The sequence below is a fragment of the Dama dama genome, chromosome 21 (genome assembly GCF_033118175.1).
Source record: "Dama dama isolate Ldn47 chromosome 21, ASM3311817v1, whole genome shotgun sequence".
Taxonomy (NCBI): domain Eukaryota; kingdom Metazoa; phylum Chordata; class Mammalia; order Artiodactyla; family Cervidae; genus Dama; species Dama dama.
This window is the reverse complement of record NC_083701.1, coordinates 36,637,220-36,662,925: the sequence shown is the minus strand read 5'-3', so window position 1 is coordinate 36,662,925 and position 25,706 is coordinate 36,637,220. Positions and strand designations below refer to the sequence as shown.

The following is a 25,706-nucleotide window of genomic DNA, read 5'->3' as shown; positions in this document are numbered from 1 at the left end:
GAAGATCCCCTGGAGGAGGGCGTGGCAACCCACTCCAGTATTCTTACCTGGAGAATCCCCATGGACAGAGGAGCCTGGCGGGCTACAGTCCACGGAGTCGCAGAGAGTCGGACACGACTGAGCAACTGAGCACACCTAGGAGGTCATGGGATGGTTTGGTTTCTGTTCTCTCAGGCATGAGCGCCTCTTCAGAGAAGAATGTAGAGCCACACGGCTCTTCAGGATGTTGTGATTCTCTTTTATGGAATCAGATTTTACGTACATTAATAAAAAAAAATTAAGGCGCAGTTCAGAGGAATGAGATGGATCCGTACTTAGCACAGGACAGTGCCTGCAAACGCTCAGTGTGTGTGACGTGAATGAAGTGAAAGGTCCGCTCCCGGAGAAAGACTTAAACTGTCCGCACGCCAGCGGCCAGCTCAGCCTCACCTATTCAGCAGACTTCTTCAGAGCAGGCTCAAGGAGGACAGAAGTAAAGTACATTTTATCTTTGTTGGATTTCTCGTTTAGATCATACAGCGGAACAATTGAAGTATTTCTGTAGGTTTTGTACTTTTGTACCTTTGCTTAATTTAAAAATACATGCATATATATTTACATAAATACCTACATAAACAACTACATAAATACTTGGTCTTTTTAATGAATAATGTCATTATTCACTGAGATACTATAGGTTATGCATTTCCTGAAGTAGCATTCTACATCCTATCGCAAGGTAGACTAAAAATAAATGCCAGATAGATCCACTCATCATGAATTATAGTGGTTTCGAGGACTGGCTTTCATTTATATGCTGGGAGCAGGATACAGCTTTTAAGCAAATGGTCAGTAGAGTCAGAAAATGACTTGGAGTGTGAACCCTTGTAACCTGAGCAAGTTACCTAGCTTTTCTCATCTTTCATTTCTCTATTTATAAAGTAGGAATAATAATTGAACATACTTCACAGGATTGTTACATGTTCCTCGAGATGGTACATAGAATGCATTAGTTATTATTATTAAATATGTATTAACAGTAGAAATACTAAGTACTCAATAAATATTTGTTGCTTGTTGTTTAGTCCGACTCTGTGACCCATGGACTGTAGCCTGCCAGGCTTCTCTGTCCATGGGATTTCCTGGCAAGAATACTAGAGTGGGTTGCCATTTCCTCCTCCAGGCCACCTTCCCGACCTAGGGATCGAACCCACGACTCCTGCTTGGCAGGTGGATTCTTTACCACAGAGCCACCTGGGAAACCCATTCAATAAATACAAGCTTTTGTTATTTTGTATCTTATTCTGTCTGTTCACATTTTATATGTATATGAATGTATCCATGGTCTGTTTTCCTAAATTCTTTTGTATATAAAATCTACATATATCTTCACCATAGTGGAAGAACAGTGCTCTACAGTACTGCAAAACTAGTCACATTAACTTCCACCTAATCTATTAAACTAAATATAATCTCAAATTAAGAATAACCAGCCTTTAGTCTAAAAAAGATCTATCATTTTTATAGTAGACTATAAATATAACTCCTGTTACTTTTAACTATAGCCATTAAAAGCAAGAATATTGTTGAAATATTATTTCCAAAAGAAAGAAACATTTTGAACTTTAAAAATGATTTTTTGCTACTACCTCTATTATATATGCATTTTACTGCAGAGTTTTCTTCTTGTCCACCATTCAGATCTCAGCTTACACTTGACTTCCTCAGGGAAGCCTTCTCTGGTTCTCCCTGACTCCCACATTCGTTTAGCCCCCTGCATTTTTTCTCACATACATCACACTTGGAATTACTTGTATCATATCTGTCTTATGTTAAAGTCTGTAGATATTCTCTGAAATGTAAGGTTATTTTGAGAAAGCAACATGAATACAATGAGTTGAAATCTAGGTTAATTTTGAGTACGATCAGACCTTATAATGGGCCAGTATGTGGATCACCTTGGATAGTATCTTGGTTTTCAATATTTTAGTCACTTCCTTAAATGTCTTTTACATCTAGGTTCTACCATTCCTTGTTATTCAATAGAAACAGAGAAGATACCTGTTGATGATTTACCTTGATTTTATTTAGAATAATGAAGCTATCACATTGTCTCATTTGAACCTCTTAATCACTCTGAGATGTAGATATTATCCTCATTTTAAAGATGAGGTTCTTGGTGTTTAAGAAACTTCCCTCAGATCACAGAGCAGAGTCAGGTTTCGGGTCCAGTCACATCTGATACCAGTGCCAGTTTGAAACTGGTTGGTTGTGAGCTCCTTTTGGATTTTAATTTACTCTACAGAGTTAGCTCGTTAAAATGTAAGATTACCTGATGGTGTCTTTGAATTTATATTCTCAATTTTAATGTAATTCTCTTCTACAAGGTAAGGCCTCAGAGAAGGTTTTCTGCTGTTGGAGATAAAAGTTTTCTGGATAAGATTATCCTTACTGGTTTATTGTTATTATTACTGCTGAATGTGATTTTGGCGTTGTGTCTAAGAAATCGTTACCTAACCAAACCAGAAAAATTTCTTCTGTATTTTCTTTATGAAGTTTTAGATATTACATTTAAGCCTATGAGCCATTTTGGGTTAATTTTCGTGTGATATGTGGATTGAAATTTATTTCTACACGTGAATATCCAGTTGTTCCAGTACCATTGGTTGAAAGGCGACTCTTTCTCCACTGAATGGCTTTTGCACTGTTGTTGGCCGTGTGTGTATGGATCTATTTCGGGTTGCCATTCTGTTTCATTGATTTCTTTCTCTATCTTTATGCCAGTACCACACATGGTGTCTTTTTTTTTTTTTTGGCTGCGTCAGATCTTAGTTGCAGCACACTGAATCTTTGTTGCATCATGCGAGATCTTTTGTTGCAGTGCGTGAACTCTGGCTGTGGTGCACAGGCTTAGTTGCCCTGTGACATATGGGATATTAGTTCCCGGACCAGGGATTGAACCTGCATCCTCTGCAGTGCAAGGCAGATTGTTAACCCCTGGGCCACCAGGAAGTCCTGGTACCACACATACTGTCCTGATTATTATAGCTTTATAATAAATCTTGAAATCAGGTATTTGGATTCCTCCAACTTTGTTCTTTTTTTCAAGGTGTTTTCATTATTCTTCCTTTGCATTTCCATGTGAATTTTAAACACTGGCTTATTAATTATTACCTAAAAAGAGCATGCTGGGGGTTTGATTGGGATTGCAGAGAATTGGTAGATCAGTTAGAAGACAATTGACCTTTTAAAAATATTGGGTCTGTTGCTCCATTAACGAGTGTCTGTCCACCTATTGAGACCTTATTTAATTTCACCAGTGTTTTTTAGTTTTAATGGAGTGTGTATAAATTATATCATACTTTATATATACTTCTGTGCTTGTTCTTGCCACTTAACGTTTTTTTTTTTTTCTTAAATTCATTCATCTTGATGCAGGTAGCAGTACTTAAATCTTAATTTTCACTGCTGTATGCCTCTTCACTGTGTGAACATGCCATAAGGTTATTTCTAGTTTTTCTTTTTTGCTATTTTAAATAATGCAGTGGATATTCCTGTACAAATGAACTAGCACATTTGGGCAACAGTTTTTTAGATGAATAGACTACTGAGGAATGGGTCATGGGTTTTACTAGACATTGACAAATTGTTTCCCAATTTATATTAGGACCAGCACTGTATAAGTTTTTGTTACTCCCCATCTTCACCAGTTGACATTGTCAGACTTCTTAATTTTTACTAAATTGATAAGTGTGAAATAGTACCTCACTATGGTTTTAATACACATTTTGAATCTTAGTGAGATGAATTATCCTTTTTATATGTTTTTTCTTCTGTTAAATATCTGTTCATCTCATTTGCTCAGTTTTTTTAGATTGTTGTTTTCTTAATAATTTTTAGAAGTTTTAAAATAAATATTTTGGATACTGGATACATCTTTTTTTAGTGAAATATATTGCAAATATCTCTTCTCAGTTCATAGCTTGTCTTCTTTCTTTTTGGTGTTTTTTGACGAATATAAGTTGTGAAACTACTCCTACTGTATTAAAGAGTTTAAAAGGATAGTTGACCCAACTTACCAGTAATACCTGTGAGCCTTAAATCCTCTAGAAACCCTACTTTCAGATTCACTTTTATGATTTTCCTTTATAAACTGTCTTGATTTTCATTTATTTCCTCCAGTCACAGTTTTGGGGTGCAGGGGAGGAGGTGAGAACCATGGTTTCTTTAAGGATCCAGTAAGAAGTTTTACAAGCACGTTTCATATTTTGAAATTTTTTTTCTTCAATTAATTTTTAGGCTGGACCAGAATATGGTCAAGGAATGAACCCCATTAGCCGCCTGGCTCAGATTCAACAGGCCAAAAAGGAAAAGGAGCCAGATTACGTTTTGCTTTCAGAAAGAGGAATGCCTCGACGTCGGGAATTTGTGATGCAGGTATGTCTCACTTTTATATTAAAAGATTTTTTTTTTAAACTACTGAAAACATTTAGAAATCCTGAGGCTAGGATAGAGAGATTGTGGGAAGGAAGACTAAGAGTTAATAGTAGAAGATAAAACTGTTTACACTCAAAGTGTTCATTCCCTCCAGATCCATCTACCAACTTGGTTGGAACATTCAAGTGTCAAGGACATGTCAGATTGGAGAGTGTGAGGTTTCAGAGGGGCCATGAGCTCACCCAGAGTTCATCATTGAGAACGCCTATCTCTAACTTAATGTGTTGCAATTTGCAGCTGGAGTCTGTTAACTACTGGGAATAAAAGACAGATGGAATTAGAAACAAAATTTAGAAGGATGGAGGTAGTAGGTGAAACAGGGCCAAGAGCATGAGCTTTCAGGTCATTAGAGAAATCGAGAAAAGAGGGCTAGCTGGCTGCCTAACTTTGGTGAGCACAGAGGGGCTCTGAGTTGCTGAGAGATTTAAGTGCTGCTTTGTACAGCCTGGAAACTTGAAGAGTGGTTGCTGGTGTATTGATCTAGGGGTGGGGACTGGGAGTGAGGTAGAAGGCCTAAAATGCCCTTCTTTTTAAATCCTACCTATCCATCTTTATTTATCAACTCAAGTCTCAGTATCTTAGAAACCTTTCATTTTTATTATGAAAATTTCAAGCATATCCAAAGATGGATGGATATGTTTAATAGTATACAATAAAGGACAGTATAATGAAAGAGCATAATGGCCTCTTGGGGACTATGCCCATCATCCAAAAACAACAGTGAAGATTTCTGCTGTGCTTGCTTTGGCTATCAATTTTTCCTTCTTCTCTTCCTCCCTCCTTCCTTTCCTTCTTCTCCTGAAGTTTTCTAAAGCTAATTTCTAACCACATGTCATTTTAGCCTGTAAGCTTAGTGTGTGACTCTAAAACACATGGAAAGTTTTTTACTTTTTCGTACATTAGGTGTGGTTCATTAGAATCCTCTAGCACCCAGTCTATATTAAATTCTCTTTATGGTCCCAACTATTTTTGTTAGTTTTTGGCTTCCCTGGTAGCTCAGCTGGTAAAGAATCAGCCTGCAATTCAGGAGACCCCAGTTCAGTTGCTGGGTGGACAGGGGAATGGCTACCCACTCCAGTATTCTTGCCTGGAGAACTCCATGAACAGAGGAGCCTGGCAGGCTAGAGTCCGACACTACTGAGCGACAACAGGCTTGTCAAAGAAGTTTTTCCAGTCAAACCTGTGGATCTCACATTTAATATAACCCAGTTACAATCAACAGATATTAATTAAGTGCTGACCATGTGGCAGACATCTAGACTCAAACATAATATCTCATGTTGATTAGCTTCTTGTGCATGTCTAAATTTTACCTTCCTCCCTAATTTATAACCCCCATGTTTCTTTATCTCACCGTACCCAATATGGTGGTATGTATATAGTAGGATCTTATAAACCCATGAGGTATATCTGTTGCCTGCCTGCCTGCCTGACTGAGAGCTAGTATGTTTGACTTTTGTTGGAGATATAAACTTATGTTGTAGTTACAAGTAAACCATGGTTGTTAACTTAGATGTCCAAAGAGGAGGGATTCTGCTGTGGTTATTAAACACATGGTTTTCTAGATGTCATTGGGACCCAGAGCAATGTTGTTCTAGTATTTTTTACTTTGTAAAGTATGTGCACCATTTTTCTTTTTACATTCTTAACTTTGAGGAATTCTAGAAAGTGTTTTTTGAACTCCAAAACTTAAGGGAATAAAGATCCACCACCCCACCACACACACCCACATTTTAGACCTGTGTTACAAATAAAAACTGGCTTTGACTTTATTAAACAATTCCTTTCCTGTGGAATATTCCGAATACCCACTTTGAAAGAGGAATTTAGAATATCTTAGGCCAGCTTCCATTTTATGGGTATTCATAAACATTCTAGTCAAACAAGAACATTTGGCTGTGCTTTTAAAAATTTCACACTGAATTCATATTGTTTTTTCCTTCTTCTGAAAGCCCCAGTGGGTTCAATACAGTGTTGCTGTAACTTCATCAAAGTAAAGGGTTTTGTATAAACCGCTTGAACAGTGTTATCACTTTTTATAATGGAATCATTATTATTGAATGTGGAAGTAAACGATCTAAAGATAATATGCTCATATTTGTCTATCACCAGAAAAACCCCACAAATAAATTTGTGTTATAAAATGGATGTTGTTACTTGTATTGATTACTAGGTAAAGGAAAATTTCCAATGACACTATTTGGCCATTTAGGTCCAGAGCAAATTTTTTCTTTTTTTGGAAAGGGGTATTTTAATTTTTCAAAGAGAAAATAATGATAACTAAATTAAATTGTGTATCAGCACATTTTATTATTATATATCATATGATGTTAATTTTTCTACCTGTGATTAAGATCTCAGATTTTTTTTTTTTTTAAGATTTCAAGTTTTAAAAAATATATATTAAGGAAATTTCATTAATTTTATTTGTGACTCAGTGGAAGATAGTTAAGTTTCTGGTAAATGTTATTTTACCAAACTTCTTGTTAGTTTTTTGAAGACTTCATTAATGAATTAATTTATTATTATTATTAGAAAAAAATAGTATCTTGAATTTTTATCAGGGAGGGGACTGCACTGTATGGCATGTGGGATCTTAGTTCCCTGACCAGGGATCAAACCCATGCTCCACATTGTGGTAGTGCACAGTCTTAACCACTGGACAACCAATGAAGTCCAGAGGATTTAATTTAAATGATTTGTTTAAAGACAAAAATCTAGTCATCATAAATTTATTGCATAGTAAAATAGTTGAGCTTCTTTGCAGAAAAATTTACATTTTAATGTAAAAATCTTACAGTAGTCATAAATCTTGGAAGCTTTCTAGGAAGATGACTTTTGGAGGTTTACTTACATGCTTTGTTGTTGTTTAGTCATTAAGTCATGTCTGACTCTTTTGCAACCTCATGGACTATAGCCCACCAGACTCCTTTGTCCATGGGATTTTCCAGGCAAAAATACTGGAGTGGGTTGCCATTTCCTTCTCTAGGGGATCTTCATGAACCAGGGATTGAAGCTGTGGCTCCTGCATTGGCAGGTGGATTCTTTATACCACTCAGCCACCATGGAAGCCCATTTACATGCTTACTGACTTCTATAAGGCAGTGAATTTTTTTTTTTCAGTGATCACTTTAAGTGCTGGCAGGGAACCAAAGTCCTTTAGCACAGTGGTCTTTTTCAGTTCTAACAAATAACTCTGGGGTAACCAGCTACTCACAAGCTATTGAACCATGGGACTATAAAAGCTCATGTTAAGCAAGGGTTGGGTGAATAGGAAAAATGAATCTGGAAGCACTTGTTCTGGAAGTAAGTCTTCGGGTGTCAGAGTAGGTCAGACAGAAAGCCAGCAGACTCAGACCTAAAATGAATGCTATGATGGGAACCCCCTGGCCCAAGAACAGGAACCTAGAGGCAGAGGGCCTCAGGCTTGGGCAGAAACAGATTTAAAGATGAGGCAGCTGAAGTTTTGAATGAGAATGAGAAGAGGTATATAGCTCATGAAAACTGTTGAAACATTTTTTGCTGCTCCGTTGTCTTTCACTGCCATTTACTTTGGCAAGTCTTATGACTCTCAGAGCAGTAGCAGAAGCTTCTGGCATAGCCGGCTTCATCTTTCTAGCTTCAAGTTTTCTAGCAACGACACAGGGTCTTGTGAAGCCACGAAACAAACCAAGCACTGGAAAAAACAGCAGGTAGCAGAGGCTGGCTCTAGCCAGGGACTTGAAGACTTTGGGTATAGGGCCTGCTGTTTGCGTCAGGAGCAGGCCAGCAGATACGGAAGGTAGTGCATATTCACTCAACTCCAAGTACTAGATCGGTGCTTCTAAGTGGGGTTCCCTGCCAGCACTTAAAGTGATCACTGTTGATTTGTTATAATGTGGTTTCAGCAGAAAAAGCAAAATGAAATGTTTCAAAAACATTGCACAGATTTGAACTACAAAATTTCTGATAGCTGTTAAGAGATCCTTTAAAAATTTTTGTAAAATTTATTTATTTTTAATTGAAGAATAATTGCTTTACAGTAGTATGTTGGTTTCTACCAAACATCAACATGAATCGACCATAGGTTTAGCTCTGTGCCCTCCCACTTGAACACCCCTGCTACCTCCCTCCCCATCCCATCCCTCTGGGTTGTCACAGAGCCCAGTCTGAGTTCCCTGAGTCATCCAGCAAATTCCCGTTGGCTGTCTATCTTATATTGCTGTCTCCATACATCCCACCCTCTCCTTCCTTCCCCCACCCCAGCCCTGTCCTTAAGTCTGTTCTCTATGTCTGTGTCTCCATTGCTGCTCCGCAAATAGGTTCATCAGTGCCATCTTTCTAGAGCCTGTGAAAGTGAAAAGTCGCTCAGTCGTATCTGACTCTTTGCGACCCCATGGAATGTAGTCCACCAGGCTCCTCCATCCATGGAATTTTCTAGGCAAGAGTACTGGAGTGGGTTGCCATTTCCTTCTCCAGGGCATCTTCCCGACCCGGGGATCGAAGCCGGGTCTCCTGCATTGTGGACGGGCAGACGCTTTACCATCTGAGCCACAGGTAGCGATCTAGATCCTATATATATGTGTTAATATATGATATTTGTTTTTCTCTTTCTGATTTACTTCACTCTGTATAATAGGCTCTAGGTTCATCCACCTCATTAGGACTGACTGAAATGTGTTCCTTTTTGTGACTGAGTAACATGAATGAACATTGAATTTTCGCAAATGCCCTTGTTCAATTTATGTGGGCAATCATATGATTTGTCTCCTTAACTGATTAATATAGCAGATAACATTGATTGGTTTTGTTTGAATTCTGAATGTTAGACCTACCTTACATTTTTGAAATAAACTTAACTTAGTCATTATTTTTCTTTTTTTCCACATTGCTTTGTTCAGTGTACTATTACATGGTTTAAACTAGCATTTATGTTCGTGAATGAAACTGGTCTTTAAATTTTTTTCCTGTTGGATTTTGAAACCAAAGTGATGCTGCACTGAATAATGGGGGACGGATTTCTCTTTTTTTTTTATTCTTGGATGCATTTTTGTAAGGGTAGCATTATTCTTCCTTAAATATTGGGTAGAACTTGCTAGAAAAACAGAAGTTTTTGTTGTGAAAAAGTTTTTAATTGTGGTTTTAACTTCTTTTGTAGTTATAGATTTATATACTTAGGAGTTTATTCTGTGCCAGTTTTGGAAATTGTATAGAAAAATTTCCATTTTATTTAAATATTAAAAAATGTTAGCTGAATTATTCAGTATCCCTTATTATTTTGTAATGCTACAGAAGGTTCATACTCTCCCATCTTCATTCTTAATTGTGTCTTCTCTTGTTTTTTCCTGATCAGTCTTACCTTTGGTTTATCACTGTATTAGTCTTTTCAGGGAACCAACTTTTGGCTTTTTGAACTTCTCTGTTTTACTTTGTTTTATATTTCCTAAATTTTTGCTCTTGTTTTTAATGTTCTGTTTCTTTGGATTTATTTTGCTGTTGGTAACTACTTGAGATGAATGGTTAGCTCATTACTCTTCTGCCTTTCTCTAAGCTTTTATGGCTTATATGTTTTCTTCTACACCCTCTTTAACTGCATCTTTCAAGTTTTGACATATTGTATTTCCATTATTACTTATTTAAAATATTTCCAGTGAGATGTCTTCTTTGCCCATAGATTATTTAGATTACATTGTTTAATTTCCAAAATTGTGATTATCTTCTTGTCTGCGCCTTCTATCACTTACTGAGAACAATCTGTAAAAGTAAATCCCACTTTCACTGTGTATTTCCTATTTCTTCATTTAATTTTTTCCTTTTTTGTTTTCTGATTTAATTTTTATATTTGTATTATCTCAGCATATATATGACTGAAAAATCTTTACCCAGCTCAGGAAATGTACATGTGGATATAAGATGGCTGATGTATATTTAAATACGTAGATGTACATACATGTATGCATCTTGTTCACAAAAGAGAACTGTGGGATAGTTCTAATGATAAAAAGCTACCGTTTATTGAGCAATTATGCTATAATATACACTGTAGCTTACATACATTTTCTTGTTTAATTTTCAAAGTAACTCTGTTAGGCCATTGTATTAACCCTCTTTTACAAATGAAAAACCTGGGGCTTAGAGATATTAAATATTTGAATCAGTTCACGGGAAATAATGGAATTGGATTGCATACCCAAATCTGACTCAGAAGTCTTTGTTTTTAACCACAGTATTGTATTAATCTTTATATGTTCTCTTCAGAAACTATTTAATATAATCCTTTGTAAGCTATATAATTTTTTAAAGTTTTTTTTTTTTGATTAAAGACTTTTTATTGATATATAGTTGATGTACAATAGTATATGTTACAAGGGTACAGTATAATAATTTATAATTTTAAAGGTTATACTCCGTTTATAGTTACTATAAAGTATTGGCTATATTGTCTTTGCTGTATAGTATATCCTTATAGCTTATTTTATGTATAATAGTTTGTACCTCTTAATCCCCTGCCCCTATAGTGCCCCTCCCTGCATCCCTCTCACCACTGGTAACCACTAGTTTGTTTTCTATATCTGTAAGTCTGTTTCTCTTTTTTTATATTTACTAGTTTGTTGTATTTTTAGATTCCATGTAAAAGTGACATCATATAGTATTTGTATTTCTTTGACTTATTTCAGTTAGCATAATATCCTTCAAGTTCATCTATGTTGTTTCAGATGGCAAAATTTTGTTCTTTTTATGACTGCATAGTATTCCACTGTGTATATAATTACCACATCTTCTTTATCCATTCATCTGTTGATGGATGCTGAAGTTGTGTCTTATCTTGGCAGTTGTAAACAATGCTGCTATGAACATTGAGGTGTGTGTGTCTTTTTGAATTAGTGTTTTTGGTGTTTTTAGAAATATACCCAGGTATGGAATTGCTGGGACATATGGTAGTTCTATTTTTTTTTTAATGATTTTCACTTGAATATAGTTGTTTTACAGTATTGTATTAGTTTTAAGTGTACAGCAAAATGAATCAGTTATACATATACATGTTGTTGTTTAGTCGCTAGGTTTTGTCTGACTCTTCTGCGACCCCATGGACTATAGCCAGCAGGCTTCTCTGTCCATGAGATTCTCCAGGCAAGAATACTGGAGTGGTTTGCCATTTCCTTCTCCAGGGGATCTTCCTGACACAGGGATCAAACTTGCGTTTGCTATATTGCAGGCAGATTCTTCACCACTGAGCCACCTGGGAAGCATACATATATATATATTTACTCTTTTTAAGGTTCTTTTCCTATATAGGTCATTACGATTATTGAGTCGAGTTCCCTGTGTTATATAATAGGTCCTCACTAGTTACCTATTTTATGTATAGTAGTATATATATCTCTATTCCATTCTCCCAGTTTATCCCTCCCCCCATTCTGTTTTTAGCTGTTTGGAGAAACTGCCACATTGTGTTCCATAGTGACCGCACCAGTTTGCATTCTCACCAGCAGCGTACTAGGGTTCCCTTTTGTCCCCATCCTTGCTGGCATTAGTTATTTGTGATATTTTTGATGATAGCCATTCTGACAGGTTTGAGGTAATATCTCATTGTTTTTTTTGATTTGCATTTCCCTCATGATTAGCAGTGCTGAGCATCTTTTCATGTGCCTGTGGATCATCTCCATATCCTCTTTGGAGAAATGGGTATTCAGGTTTTCTGTGCATTTTAACATTACTTTAAATGGCAGCAATGTGAATTTTATCCTTTTCGGTTTATTAATTAAAGTGAAGAATACTAAATGTAGTCATAATCAACTCTCTACAATGTGAATTTTGTTTTTCTGCTTATATAAATAAGTTTATTGTTTAAAAATCAAAGAATATAGAAATATTTAAGGAAATAAAAATGTTCTAAGACTCTGTTGGTTGGATGGCATCACCAACTTGATGGACATGAGTTTGAGCAAGCTTCAGGAGTTGGTGATGGACAGGGAAGCCTGGCATGCTGCAGTTTATAGGGTCACAAAGAGTTGGACGTGACTGAGCGACTGAACTGAACTGAACTGAAGATTGTGTCATCCTGATATAACCCCCATTGACATTTTGAGGACCAGATTTCCATACTTTTCTCTGTGTGTGCATTCATATATATATATATATATACATATATATCTATATATAAAGGGGATCTTAATTGCTATTTTATTATGGACTGAACTTTATATTCTTGAATGCTAGAGAGCAGAACACATTGCTTTGTGATGTTAATGTTTGTTTCCAAAGCAGCTGTCATTACACTTCTTACTTTATTCTTACCAGGTCAAGGTAGGCAATGAAGTTGCTACTGGAACAGGACCTAATAAAAAGATAGCCAAAAAAAATGCTGCAGAAGCTATGCTGTTACAGCTTGGTTATAAAGCGTCCACTAGTCTTCAAGATCAGCTTGACAAGGTGAGAGTTAAATTTACATGCTTAAGTTCTGTCCTGTCAGAATAAAAAAATAGTGGGCAAATTCTGTTCCAGTGTTCCTTGACTCTTAGTACTGTCTTACCTAGTGTAAAGTAGATGTCAAATTTTAACTTTTCCAAGTTGGTACTCTTATCTTCATATCTTTAAAGATACAGATTCTCCTGGTACAAAATAACCACTATTTAGGGGTCATGATAAAATATTACAATCTTACAATTAGAAAATATTAAAAATCTGCTGTATAATTGTATATGTTTTATATAATATTAATACCAGTGTAGTAAGTTTTACCTTCCTGACTAATGATTTTTGCCTTATATACCCAGTTTTTTAATTTGTGCTTTTTAAGAATGGAGGTTGTTAGCCTTTATTTCTGGAATACAGCTGAAAACCCTGGAAATAAAGATCCTGAGTTATCCCTTTAGGGCAGGAGCTATATAGGATAGACACTCTATAAACTGATTTTTCTATTTACTTTAAATTAAAGGTAAACTCAGAGGGTGTTTATTTTCTGCCAAGACTTGTGTTCATGGTCCCCTATTTCTTCTGCAGCAGGTAATGACATCATTAACACCTGCCTCTATTGCAAGAGAAGCTGAGAACCCTGAATTCAGGACTTGGCAGTTAACTTGGCAGGACCTGACTTCATTTCACTTTGTATTCAATTATCATCTTCTCTATACATATGCAGAACTTATTTTTATTAAGCATTTCATTTGTATGAACATTCCCAAAACAAGCTTAGTAATTATTTTTGTCATAAACAATACATTTTCTCACATACGGATTCTATCTCAGGGATATTTTCAGTTTCTGCAGGAACACCTTTGTGAAGTTTGGAGTAAAAATGAAATTATCTATTAAAAAAATACATAGATACACTTTTTAAGGTGCTGTAAATATCTAGGCAGTTATTTTGAGTGATTAAAAATTATTTATCTGTGTGATATCACTGGAGATTTCAGTTCTGTTTTTATAACCTGGCTAGTGAATGTGTTTTCTTCTTTTAAAAGTATTTGTAACATGAAACCTAACACGTGTTCAAGTTTCTGTAGTTCTTATATTGTGTATATGTTGTTTTAACTTAACACATTTATATTGACTTAAAACTGGTGGTTTATAAAAATATGGTAGAATAAATCTCCTTGTAGACCTTTATTTGTAAGTTAAGTGAAAATAAAACAGAACAAAACATCAGCATTAATTTCATTAATTAGAAAAACATATTTTTGCATACCCACTGTGTTATTAGTTAGGGTTCTCCAGAGGAATAGGGTCCCACAGGGAGGAGTGTGTGTGTGTGTGTGTGTGTGTGTGTGTGTATGTGTATCACACCGAGTGTGTGTGTGTGTGTGTATGTATCACACCGAGTGTGTGTGTGTGTGTGTGTGTGTGTGTGTATCACACCGAGTGTGTGTGTGTGTGTCACACCGAGACTTATTTTAAGGAATCGGCCCATGAAGTTTTGGATGCTTGGCTACTCCAAAATTTTCTGGGGACGCCAGCAGGCTGGAGACTCAGGAAGGAGCTGCAGAGTCTGGAGGCCGTTGACTGGCAAGCTGCCTCTCGTTCCAGGGAAGGTCAGCCTTTGCCTAGCCAGGCCTTCAACTGACAACGCCCACCCACATTCTAGAGAGCCATTTTTTTTACTCTTTAGAGTTCAGTGACTTAAATGTAAATCTCTTCCAAAACACCCTCACAGAAACACCCAGAATAACGTTTGACCAAATATCTGAGTACCTAGCCCAGAGAAGTTGACACATAAAATTAATCATCACACCCACTAAATACCAGACACTTAAAACTGAAGATAAGATGACTGGAATTTGGTCCCCACACTCACGAAACTGACCAGTAAGTGTTAGGGATGAGGAGCTTACATCACGTAACAAAAGTTACAGTATAATTAAAATTCTAGATATGTGAAGATGAGTCTGGAAAGTCAAGAGTAGCTGAGATGACTATTTTTATGTGAAGTAATGTGCTTTTGAATTATTGAGATTTGAGCTTGAAAGTGGCATGATCTAGTTTGCTTTCTACATAGGACAGTCCTATAAGTAATGTAGTGAATGGATATGGGCAGGACAGGACTGAAGGCAGGGAGGCCAGTGCTAGCAGAATTGTTCAGGTGAAAGATACTGAAGGTCTGAACTAGGGCAGTGGTGTAGAGAGGAGAGGGGAGAGACAGCAGCCATGCTTCTTAAGTGTATGTGTTAAGATTTCAGTAGCAGATAACACGCATGGAGGATACAGAAAGGAGGAGGAAGAACACCTGTAAAAGAGAGTAGCCAGAGACTTTAAGGAAAAGGTGCCTGGTACTTCCTTGGTGGTCCGGTGTTTAGGACTTGGTGCTTTCACTGGCCTGGCCCCGGGTTCACTCCTTGGTCAGGGAACCAAGATTCCCACAAGCCACATGGCATGGCCAAAAAAAAAAAAAAAGTGGTAGCTGTATGCTGCAAAGATCAAGTAAGAGGAGTTAGTTAATACCTTTATTTGTCAATAAGATCTTTTGAGAATGTGACAAAAGCAATTATAAAAATAAATCTTAAAAATAGCTTTTAAAAAGTTACCTTTTTAAAAAAATAATCAAGATACGTACATAATTGAGTGGTGATGGTGGTGGTGGTTTAGTTGCTAAGTTGTTTCTGACTCTTGCGACCCCATAGTCTATAGCCTGCCATGCTCCTCTGTCCATGGAAGAGTTTAAAGTGCAAAAGAGTGAACAGTGAAGAAAAAATTAGCCTCACTTTACCCTGAGACCCTCAGACTGGGCCTCTTCCTAAAGGTATCTCCCATGTTTAGTTAATGTTTGTACAATATTTAGAATAGTGTCTGAATATAGTGAATCTTGTATAAGGATTAAAAAAAAAGATAAATGTCCTTACAGAGATATTCTGTATGTATGCACTAATATATCTCCACTTTAAAAACATTAAGATTTAGTGAATTGCAGCTTAATGAATTTTGACAAGTGTGTGTGTATGACCACCATCACAATTAAGATTTATAACATTACTGTTACCTCAGTTACTTAATGCGATTTTATAGTAAATGTCTTTCCTTTTCCTCAGCCTCTGACAAGCACTGATGTGATTTCTGTCTCTACAGTTTTGCCTTTTCCAGAATGTTGAATAAATTGAATGGTACATTATGTAGCCATTTGTGTCAACCCTTATTGTTGAGATTCATCCGTGTTGATGCATTTATCATTTGTTCATCTTTTTTATTGTTTGTTATTGTTTTATTCTTCACCAACATTTAGGCTTTCAGTTTGAGGCTACTGTAAATAAAGTGGTTGTAAACATTCATGTACAAATCTTTTTTTTTTTTTTTTTTATTAGTTGGAGGCTAATTACTTCACAACATTTCAGTGGGTTTTGTCATACATTGATATGAATCAGCCATAGAGTTACACGTATTCCCCATCCCGATCCCCCCTCCCACCTCCCTCTCCACCCGATTCCTCTGGGTCTTCCCAGTGCACCAGGCCCGAGCACTTGTCTCATGCATCCAGCCTGGGCTGGTGATCTGTTTCACCATAGATAGTATACATGCTGTTCTTTTGAAGTATCCCACCCTCACCTTCTCCCACAGAGTTCAAAAGTCTGTTCTCTCTTTTTCTGTTTTGCATATAGGGTTATCACTACCATCTTTCTAAATTCCATATATATGTGTTAGTATGCTTCATGTACAAATCTTGATTGTATATATTCTCTAATATAGCCTATTAGGTACATATTCATATAATAGCTGCACATGCCACTTTATTAGAAACTGAAGATGTTTTCCAGAGAGGTTGTACCATTTTGCATTTCCACAAGCAATGTTTATGATTTCTGCTTACTCAACATCTTCTCTAGCTCTTGGTATTGTTGGTTTTTCTAGCTTTGATGATGCTATTAGGTGTTTAATGTTGTTTTATTGGATTTCATTTCCATTTTCCCTAGTTAATAATGCTGATTAGTTCATCATATATTTATTTACCACTCGTATCTCTTCTTTGAAGTATCTGTTCAAAAATTTTGTCTTTTAAAAAATTGTATGATTTACTTTCTTATTAGTGAGTTGTAAAAGTTCTTTATATGTTTTGGATGCCAGTGCCTTATCAGGTAAAGGATTCCTGTCTCTCACTTTCTGTCTTCTCTTCTCCTTTTTTACATATATTGTCCAGTTGTCCAAACATCATTTGTTTAAAAGATTAATGTCTTTTCCATTGAGTTCCTTAGATCTTTGTTGAAAATGAGTTGACCACTTATGTGTGGGTCTGTTTCTAGATTTTCTGTTCTGTTAATCTGTATGTCTATTCTTCAACTGTACAACTGTATATAGAGTGTAGCTTTTTTAGATAAGGTTTGAGATCAGATAAAGAACTTCATCTTTGTTCTGCTTTTAAAAAACTGTTTTGGCTAATCTTTGTATTTTCATAATAAATTTTTGAATCAATTTCTACCAAAAAAATATCCAGTTGGAATTTTTCTTTGGGATTATGTTGAATATTACATAGATCATGTTTGCATTTATTAATATATCTTAAAAATATTGAGTCTTTGAACAAGATCTTGCTCTGTTTATTTAGGTTTTTTGAAATATATCCCAGCAGTATTTTGTACTTTTTTATAGAAATATCTTCTATATTTTTCATGTTTTTCCCTAAATGTTTCATGTTTGTGGGTGCTATTGGTAATGGCATTGGTTTTTAATTTCAGTTTCTAATTCTTCTTTTCTAGCATATAGAAATACAATTGTTTTTATATATTGACTTTGCATCCTATGACCTTGCTGAACTGACTTATCTGTTAAAATAGCTTATTTTGTAGATTTTTTGCAATTTTCTGCATTGATGATTGTGTTATCTGTTAATAAAGACAGCTTATTTTTTTCTTGCTAATCTGTATGCTTTTATTTATTTGTCTTGCTTTATTGCCTTGAATGAAACATCCCATTCAGTGTTGAATAGAAGGTTGATTGTTGAAACAGAAAAACAGGTATCTTGGCTTTGTTCCCGATCTTACAAGGAAATTGTTCAGTGTTTTGCTGTTATATACCATGATGCTTGTAGGCTTTTTATACGTGCTCTACATCAGGTTGATAGTTCCTAGTGTTCCTGCTTTGTTGAGAAGTTTCCCCCCCCCCTGTAATTATCAGTGAATGTTGAATTTTGCCAAAATTTTTCTCTGCATCTGTTGATATTCACATGATTTTTCTGTTTAGTGTGTGGATATGGTGAATTTTTTTTTAATTGATGGATTTTTAAAATTTAAGTGATACAGGTTTCTCCCACTATCTGAAAGTAAAGCAATTCCTCTGAAACCTTTTATAAGCCAAAATGGCCTGAAACAAAGAAGCAATTACCTTAGGACTCATCTTGCTAATGATTGCACAAAATAAATCCAGACAGAACAGAGATCCTCACACACGGTTCAAAGCTGTGGTGACTGGATGCTGAGACCCTGTGGGTAGTTGCCACTCTCACTGCTCTTGGTGTGTACTGACTCAGTAATGGCTGGCTGTGAAGTACAACACTGAAGGGTATTTTTTGTTTTTCCATAAAAGTGAAAATCCTCTTTGGATTTCTTTTAGTTAGCAAAAACAGGTACTAGTGCATGTCTTTCATAAAAGCAAAGAGACATAAACTTTTGAAAAGTGTGAAATACCTGTGTATACATACCCAGCAAAAAATTACCATTTTAACCATTTTTAGGTGTACCGTTTGGTGGCATTAAGTACATTTACAGTGTTCTACAACTATCTCCACTATCCACTTCCAGAAAGTTTTCATCATCTGAAGTAGAAATACTGGTTTTAGTATCATTATCAGGGTAGTGCTGGACTCATGTAGTAAGTTTGGAAGTATCTCCTTTTCTTTCATCATCTCAGAGAGTTTGGTATTCTTCCTTCATTAATTGTTGAGTAAAATTTACTGGTGGAGCCATCTGAGTTTATAATTATTTTTGTAAGAAGGTTTTAAGTATAAATTTATGTAAAAATAGATATATGACTACTCAGATTACCTACTGGTGAGTGAGCTTTGGCAGTTCGAATCTTTCAAGGAGTCTATTTCCTCTAAGCTGAATTTAATGGTATAAAATTGTTCATAGGATTCCTTTGTTATTCTTTTAATGGCTATAGCATCTGTAATGGTATTTTCTCTCTCATTTCTGATATCGATAATTGTTTCCTCTCTTTTTTTATCCTGATGAATCTAGCTAGGGGTTTGTCAATTGTTTTTATCATTTTCAAACAACAAGATTGTGATTTCACTGATTTTTTTCCCTATTATTCTGTTTTCAGTTTTACTGATTTTTGTTCTTTATTTTATCCTTCTTTCATTTACTTTGGGTTTAGTTTTCTGTTCTTTTTTTACCTTTAAAAGCCAGAAGCTTAGGCTGTGGATCTGAGAATATAGTGATATATATTTCTTTTTAAGTACTGGTTTAGCCCTGGCCCACAAATTTTGAGAAGTTGAGTTTTTACTTTCATTTCATCAAAATATGTTCTAATTTCCCTTTGGTTTCTTCTTTCACATCCTATGTCTCCTCTGATTTTGTTTACTTCTTTTATCAAGTGCTAATGTCACCAACTATAAATTGGAATTTGACTACTTTCAATTTTATCAGTTTTGTTTTATGTACTTTGAAGCTATGTTGTTATATACATATACATTTAGGATTGTTATATCTTTTTGATGACTTTACCACTTTATTATTATGTGATTTTCTTTCCATCCCTGGTAATATTCCTTGTTCTGAATTCTTTTTGATATAAATATAGTCACTTCAGTTTTATTTTGATTAGTGTTTGCATGGAGTATTTTCCCCCACCATTTTATTTTTAGCCTATCAGTGTCTTTATGTTTAAATTGGTTTCTTTTAGAAAGCATGTAGTTGAGTCTTGCTTTTAAAAATACCCTTTGACAATCTCTGCCTTTAGTTGGGGGTGATCAGACCATTTGTACTTATTGTAGCTTTTGATATGGTTGGATTTAAACCTATCATTTTTCTAATTGTTTCTATTTATTCCATTTATTCATTGTTCACGTTTTTCTCTTTGACCTCTTATATAGTCGTACATTTTACTTATCTTTATATGTATAAAACCCATAATTCATTGTTGCTAATTTCACTTTATGTAGTCAATTTTCTATTTGATTAGGATCACAGAAAATACATTTAACATCATTTTTGCTATTTTCAATACTCTTCATTTGTTTAGATCCAGATTTCTTTCTGGTACTATATTCCCGTTTGTAGAACTTCCTTTAATACTGCTTGTATTAGCAGGTCTGCTGGCAGTGATTTCTGTCAACTTTTGTTTGATGAGAAATTTATTTTATATTCATTTTAGAAGTTACTTTTGTGTGGGTATAGGATTCTGAGTTTTTCTGTTTCTTTCAGCACTTTCAGAGATCTCATTCCATTGTCTTCTGAGTTGCATAGTCTTTTATATGAAATCTGCTGTAATTATTTTCTTTTTCATATTGATATGCTTTCTTCCTCCTTCTAAAGGCCTTCAGAAATGTCCTTTTTTTTTTTTATTAGTTCTTAGCAGTTTAACTCTGATATATCTAAATTTGATTCTTTCTTTCTCTTCTTCCCTCTCCCCTTCCTTTTCTTTTTCTCCCTGTCTTTTCATTTTCTTCCTCTTCCTCCTTGCTTTCTTCTTTTTGTATTTTTCCTGCTTAATGAATATGAATATATTGGATCTGTGATTTTTTTTTAAATTTTTGTCAAATTCTCAGCTATTATCTTTCTCTTCAGATATTTCTTCTTCCTTGTTTTCTCTCTCCTTGGGAGTTTCCAGTTATATGTATGTTAGACCATTAGTATTGTCTTATAGATCCAGGATTTTCTGTCCCCTTTTAAAAAATTTTTCACTCTGTTTTTTGGTGTGTCTCAGTTTGAGTAATTTCTATTTATCTGTAATACTGTTTCTTCAGGTGTGTCCATCTGTTACTAATGTTATCAATATTAATTGTCATCTGTGGTATTTTTCCCCTAGGATTTCCATATGCTTTTCTTATAAGGTTTCTGTTTTTCTAATGAAATTCTCCAAATGTTCATGCATGTTGTCTGCCTTTGTCATTAGATCTTTTATCCTGTTAATCATAAGTATTATAAAACTTATTTCTTAGAGTTCTAGCACTTGGGTCATCTCTGGGCTCTGTTTTATTGACTTGTTTTTTTTATTTTTAATTTTCATTTATTTATTTTTAATTGGAGGATAATTGCTTTACAATGTTGCATTCATTTCTGCTATACAACAACATTAATCAGCTATAAGTATACGTATATCTCCCCCCAACCACCCTTGCTGCTGCTGCTGCTGCCTGCCACCCTTGAGCCTCCCTTTTATTGACTTCTTTACCATTTGACATATTTCTTCTTGCAATTTTGGGTGTCTTATAATGTTTGGATGAACACTGGACGTTGTGTATTGAGAAACAGTAAAGGCAGAGTTAAGTAGTACTTATGTTAAGAAATAGGCATGTCTCTTTTTCTGTCAGACTGTTAACATGGAGGGTGGCATCAGTCTAGTTGGTAGTTAAGCTCATTTTGGGTGTTTTGTTTCCACAGTCACTGTTAACTTCAGGTTCCTTTAGCTTTGGTTTGCCATTATCTTTGTTTTGTGTGGGGTGAGGTTTTGGGAAGATTTTCCTCAATTTTTCTGCTCCATCCTCCGGTTTCATCAGTCCTCTCTCTGCTATGCCATGAGGTGAGGGATATCTCTATGCTCCGTAGTCAATTGCTGTTCCTTATTATTTGGTTGTAGGATTGTGTTGGGTGTAGAAACATAGTTCTTGATTTTCTTGTACAGCTTCATTCTCAAACTCTGTGTGCCTGAGTCTCAGAAGTGGGCTTTTCCTATTGTTCCTACCTCCTTCTTCATGATAGCCAAATTTTCTTTTGATCTGTAGGTTGCCTTAGGTGCAGTAGAGTTTTCCAGCCCCTTCCCCAGCATTTTCAGAAATCTGCTTTATATTGGTGCAGGGATTTGCTCTCAAAAAGGTTTTCACCCCCTTCTTTTTTTTCTAGGAGCAGGTAACTTTTGCTTCTAATCTTTTTGCAGAAATAGTAAGTCTTTGCCTGAGCTTTGGAGCAACAAAATTTCTTGCCTTATCCCAGAGGCAGACAGGATTTGTTTCTCCCTTTTCTCTTGTGACTTGTGCTCTTTGCTTTGTGTAAAGGAAGAGTCTAGTGAGTGAAGTCGCTCAGTCGTATCTGACTGTTTACCACGCCATGGACTGTAGTGTACCACACTTCTCCATCCATGGGATTTTCCAAGCAATAGTACTGGAATGGGCTGCCATTTCCTTCTCCAGAGGAGTGTGCAGATTTCTGTGCTCTTCTCTCTGCTTCACACCTGCACCACTAAGTGGGGCTCTTTGGTTCTCTGCTGTATCTCCAGTTGTCCTGACTTCCCAAAGGAAGCCCATAGAAAAGAACTTCTCTCTGGAGTTCCTAATTTTCCTAAACTGCTGTGCTGACCCTCACACAGTATTTTAGAATTCATTAACATTTCATCTGCTCTCTTCTTATCAGTATTTTTGATATTCATCTCTTTCTTCGTTGCCAATGTTGAAATATTTTGTGAGCTGAACCTTGCCTTAGAGGGCTTTGTCACTCTCTAGAATTCATGTCATTTGTTTGCTTTACAATCTCAAATCTCTGATGGGTTTGAGAAAAGTTGTGATTTCTTACATTGTCTGAGTCACTGTTACATTTCTACATTCTAAGGGAGAGCAGAACACTCTTTTTAAAAAATATACTGATCTTGCATCTTGTTTTTTTTTTTTCAGTTACATGGGGTTTCAGTTACAACTTGGAGCTTATTCTGCATCAGTATATAACTGGCATGTGCTTCATTCTTTTTTATATTTGATTATTATATATTGTTCAAAGTAATATATATGTATAAGAAGTCAAGACTTATTCAAGATTAATGATATAAAGACTCAAGATTTATAATAAAAAACCATGCTGTCCTGCCCTGGGACTGACTATTTCTGTTTCCTTTTTTACAGAGGCAACCACTTACTACCTGTTTTAGTTGTTCTGTTATTTTGTACTGTTAATTACTTACATTATGATTTCTTGATTTTCTTTCTTTTTAGATGTTATCTGTGTACCTGCTTTGAAAACCGAAGATTTAGTTCTCTTACTCAACATGTATAGTTTTCTTTGTCTCTCTAACTTTCCCTGTACCCTCTGCCAAGTAAACACTTCATGTACTGTTTAATTTCTTTGTTTTTTCTTTCTTGGAGTTCTTTATCTTCCTCTTCTATGTTGGATTGTTTGTTTGATAGATCTGTTGAAGACCCAGTGTTTTGGTTCTTCTCTTCACTCTTTCCATGTTAATTCCTTTTGCCTCTCTCTTGTTGAGTTGCCTGCTTTCTGGACAGTTTCCTAGTTCTTAATTTATTTTCTTGTGTTGATGGAGTACATAATTTCATTGTTTCCTGATAGAGAATGCATGAGTAATACAGTTTTTTGAGACCTTGTAGTTCTGATATATCTTTATATTTCGCACACATTTAATTGGTAGTTTTTTCTGAGATATAATTCTAAATAGGAAATATTTTTTCCACAGTTTTGAAGGCATTGTACCAATGTTTTCTACCTCTCAGCATTACTGTTGAAATTCCAAAGTCTTCGGATTCTTTAGTCAATTTATGAAACTTTTACATTTCCTCTCCCTCGTGATGCTTTTCTCAACATCTTTTGTCAGAAGTTCTGAAATTTCTTGAGTGATTGACTGGATTTGTGTATTTTTTGATAAATTGTTTTTGGGTGTTTGGGTTTTAATTCAGAAATTTGTATACTTTAAAAGTGGGGAAACTTATATTTTTTCTCTGATGATTTCTTTCCTTCCATTTTTGATGTTGGTTCTTTCTAGGATACCTGTTAGTCTGAAGTGATTTTTTTGCTTCTTTCTTTCTTCCTTAGTTTCTTTTCTGTTTCTCTTTTTGTTCTGTTTACTGGAGATTTCTTCAGTTTTGTCTTCCAGTCCTTTGAAATATTTTCCTTTGGCTACTGTATTTTTTATTTCCCAGAGCTATTCTTCATTCTCAGAATACTCCTTTTTATAACCTCTTGTTCTTGTTTAATGGGTATAATATTCCTGTCTCTCTGAGAGCTTTTTTTAACCCTTTTTTGAGGTTTTATTCTGTTCCCTGTGTTATGCTCACCATTCCTTGCGGATTGGGAGACTGATTATTGTCTTTAGAGGCCCAGTGATAAAGGGAGCTGGGGATCTTATCTTCTAGGATGTAACTTTGGAATCCATCTCTATTTTCAGTGTGGTGTGTAGATCCACCCCATCCTCAGCTGTTTCTGGTGTCCAGAGTCTCTTTGTTTTAGGCCTTTCTGAAGAGGCAACATTTTAGGAAATTTGTCTCCTTGGGGTCACAGAAATGACCTGGAAGTTTCATAACATTTGAAAGACTTCCAAACAATCTTTCTATTTTCATACTCTTCCAGGATTCATCTTTAGAAGTACCAGGTGTGCTTCTGATTCCTGAGCCTTTCTGGGGTCCTGAAGCACAAATCCGTTTACTCTTTGTAAGCTCTTTGTTAGCTTCTAGCTCTGCAGGTGAGGTTTCAGCTGGCCCACATCTGCTAAGTTAGTTATAATTAATCTATTCTCCATGTTACAAATTTTGACTTATCTCTTCTGTTGATTCCTTTCATATTCAGGGAAGCCTGGGGGCAGAGGGAAGGAGAGAGAGTTTATGGATTTTTGGATTATCAATTTAGAGTTGTTTGGGGAGAGAGATTACTCTTAATGTTTACTCTGTCATGTTAAAGCAGGAACCTTAGAAAAGCAGTTTCATTAGTGTTGAGATAGAAATCAGAGAGCAGCAGGCTTGGGATTCAGTTGATGAAAAATTAGGCTTAGGGAATAAAGCCTAATATTTAAATAACTTTGGTTATTAGTGGAAGGAGAGAAAAGGAGGAATGAAGTGCTAAATATATTATTACCAACTGAGCCCTCAAATGCCTGATGATCTGTATTCTTCTCATCGTTTAGCTTGCTTTCCTAGACTTTTTCCTTACTGTGTACACTTTCCTTAGATTTATAACCTACCTCACTCCCTCAGCGCTGCCCCCCCCATGATCCTGTCTTGTGCTTCACAGAGAACATGCGCGTGGGAGTCACCTCAGGCCTTCCCATCCATGTGTATCTGCATTTACACACGTTACTTTCTCTTCCACCCTTTCACAGTTGCAAGCTATTTTCTAGAAATGTAGTTTGTGTTTATATATGGATTTAATTTATCCATTTGATCTTTGACATCTGATAGCATAATATAAAATACTGATTATAAAAAGAAATATGTCTCTCCCCACCCCGGAGTACTTTATATCAATAACACCAGCTCCACAAAAAGAGAACATAACCAGTTAATGTCACTTGTAATTTGATTAAAATACTACTTCAGAATGCCTGAGCTCAGAATGTATTTTACACTAAATGTTGACCAAATCATCTGGCAAAAGCCAGGATATTCCAGATTTTGCTTAGAGTTAGGGTTTAGTTTTCAATTTTTTGTACCTGTCATGAGCAGTATTCAGTGACCCTTATCAGGACTTTTCCAGAACAGACATAATATTTCTATCATTAATGTAACTTCAGAAGTGATAAAAAAAATCTCTTTTACTTACTTTAGCACTTGCGATGATTATTGTTTACTGTTTGAAAACAAATTATTTACTTCTTTGCCACCTTGATAGAGCCCATGTTAAACATAATGTATATACTAAATATTATGCTAAATATGGGGCTTTCTTGATGATGTAAAT

The 25,706-nt window shown here is 35.6% G+C and overlaps 1 protein-coding gene across 15 annotated transcripts in view; it reads left to right on the top strand.

The window, feature by feature from the left end:
- Nucleotides 1–25,706, top strand: part of STAU2 (staufen double-stranded RNA binding protein 2) — a 296,212-nt gene that overhangs the window by 108,170 nt on the left and 162,336 nt on the right. For all 15 annotated transcript variants that reach the window (XM_061123495.1, XM_061123488.1, XM_061123494.1 and 12 more), the window contains 2 exons: nucleotides 4,279–4,416; nucleotides 12,757–12,888. In XM_061123495.1, coding sequence (XP_060979478.1) covers nucleotides 4,279–4,416; nucleotides 12,757–12,888 — 270 coding nt within the window. The remainder of the gene's footprint in view (nucleotides 1–4,278; nucleotides 4,417–12,756; nucleotides 12,889–25,706) is intronic.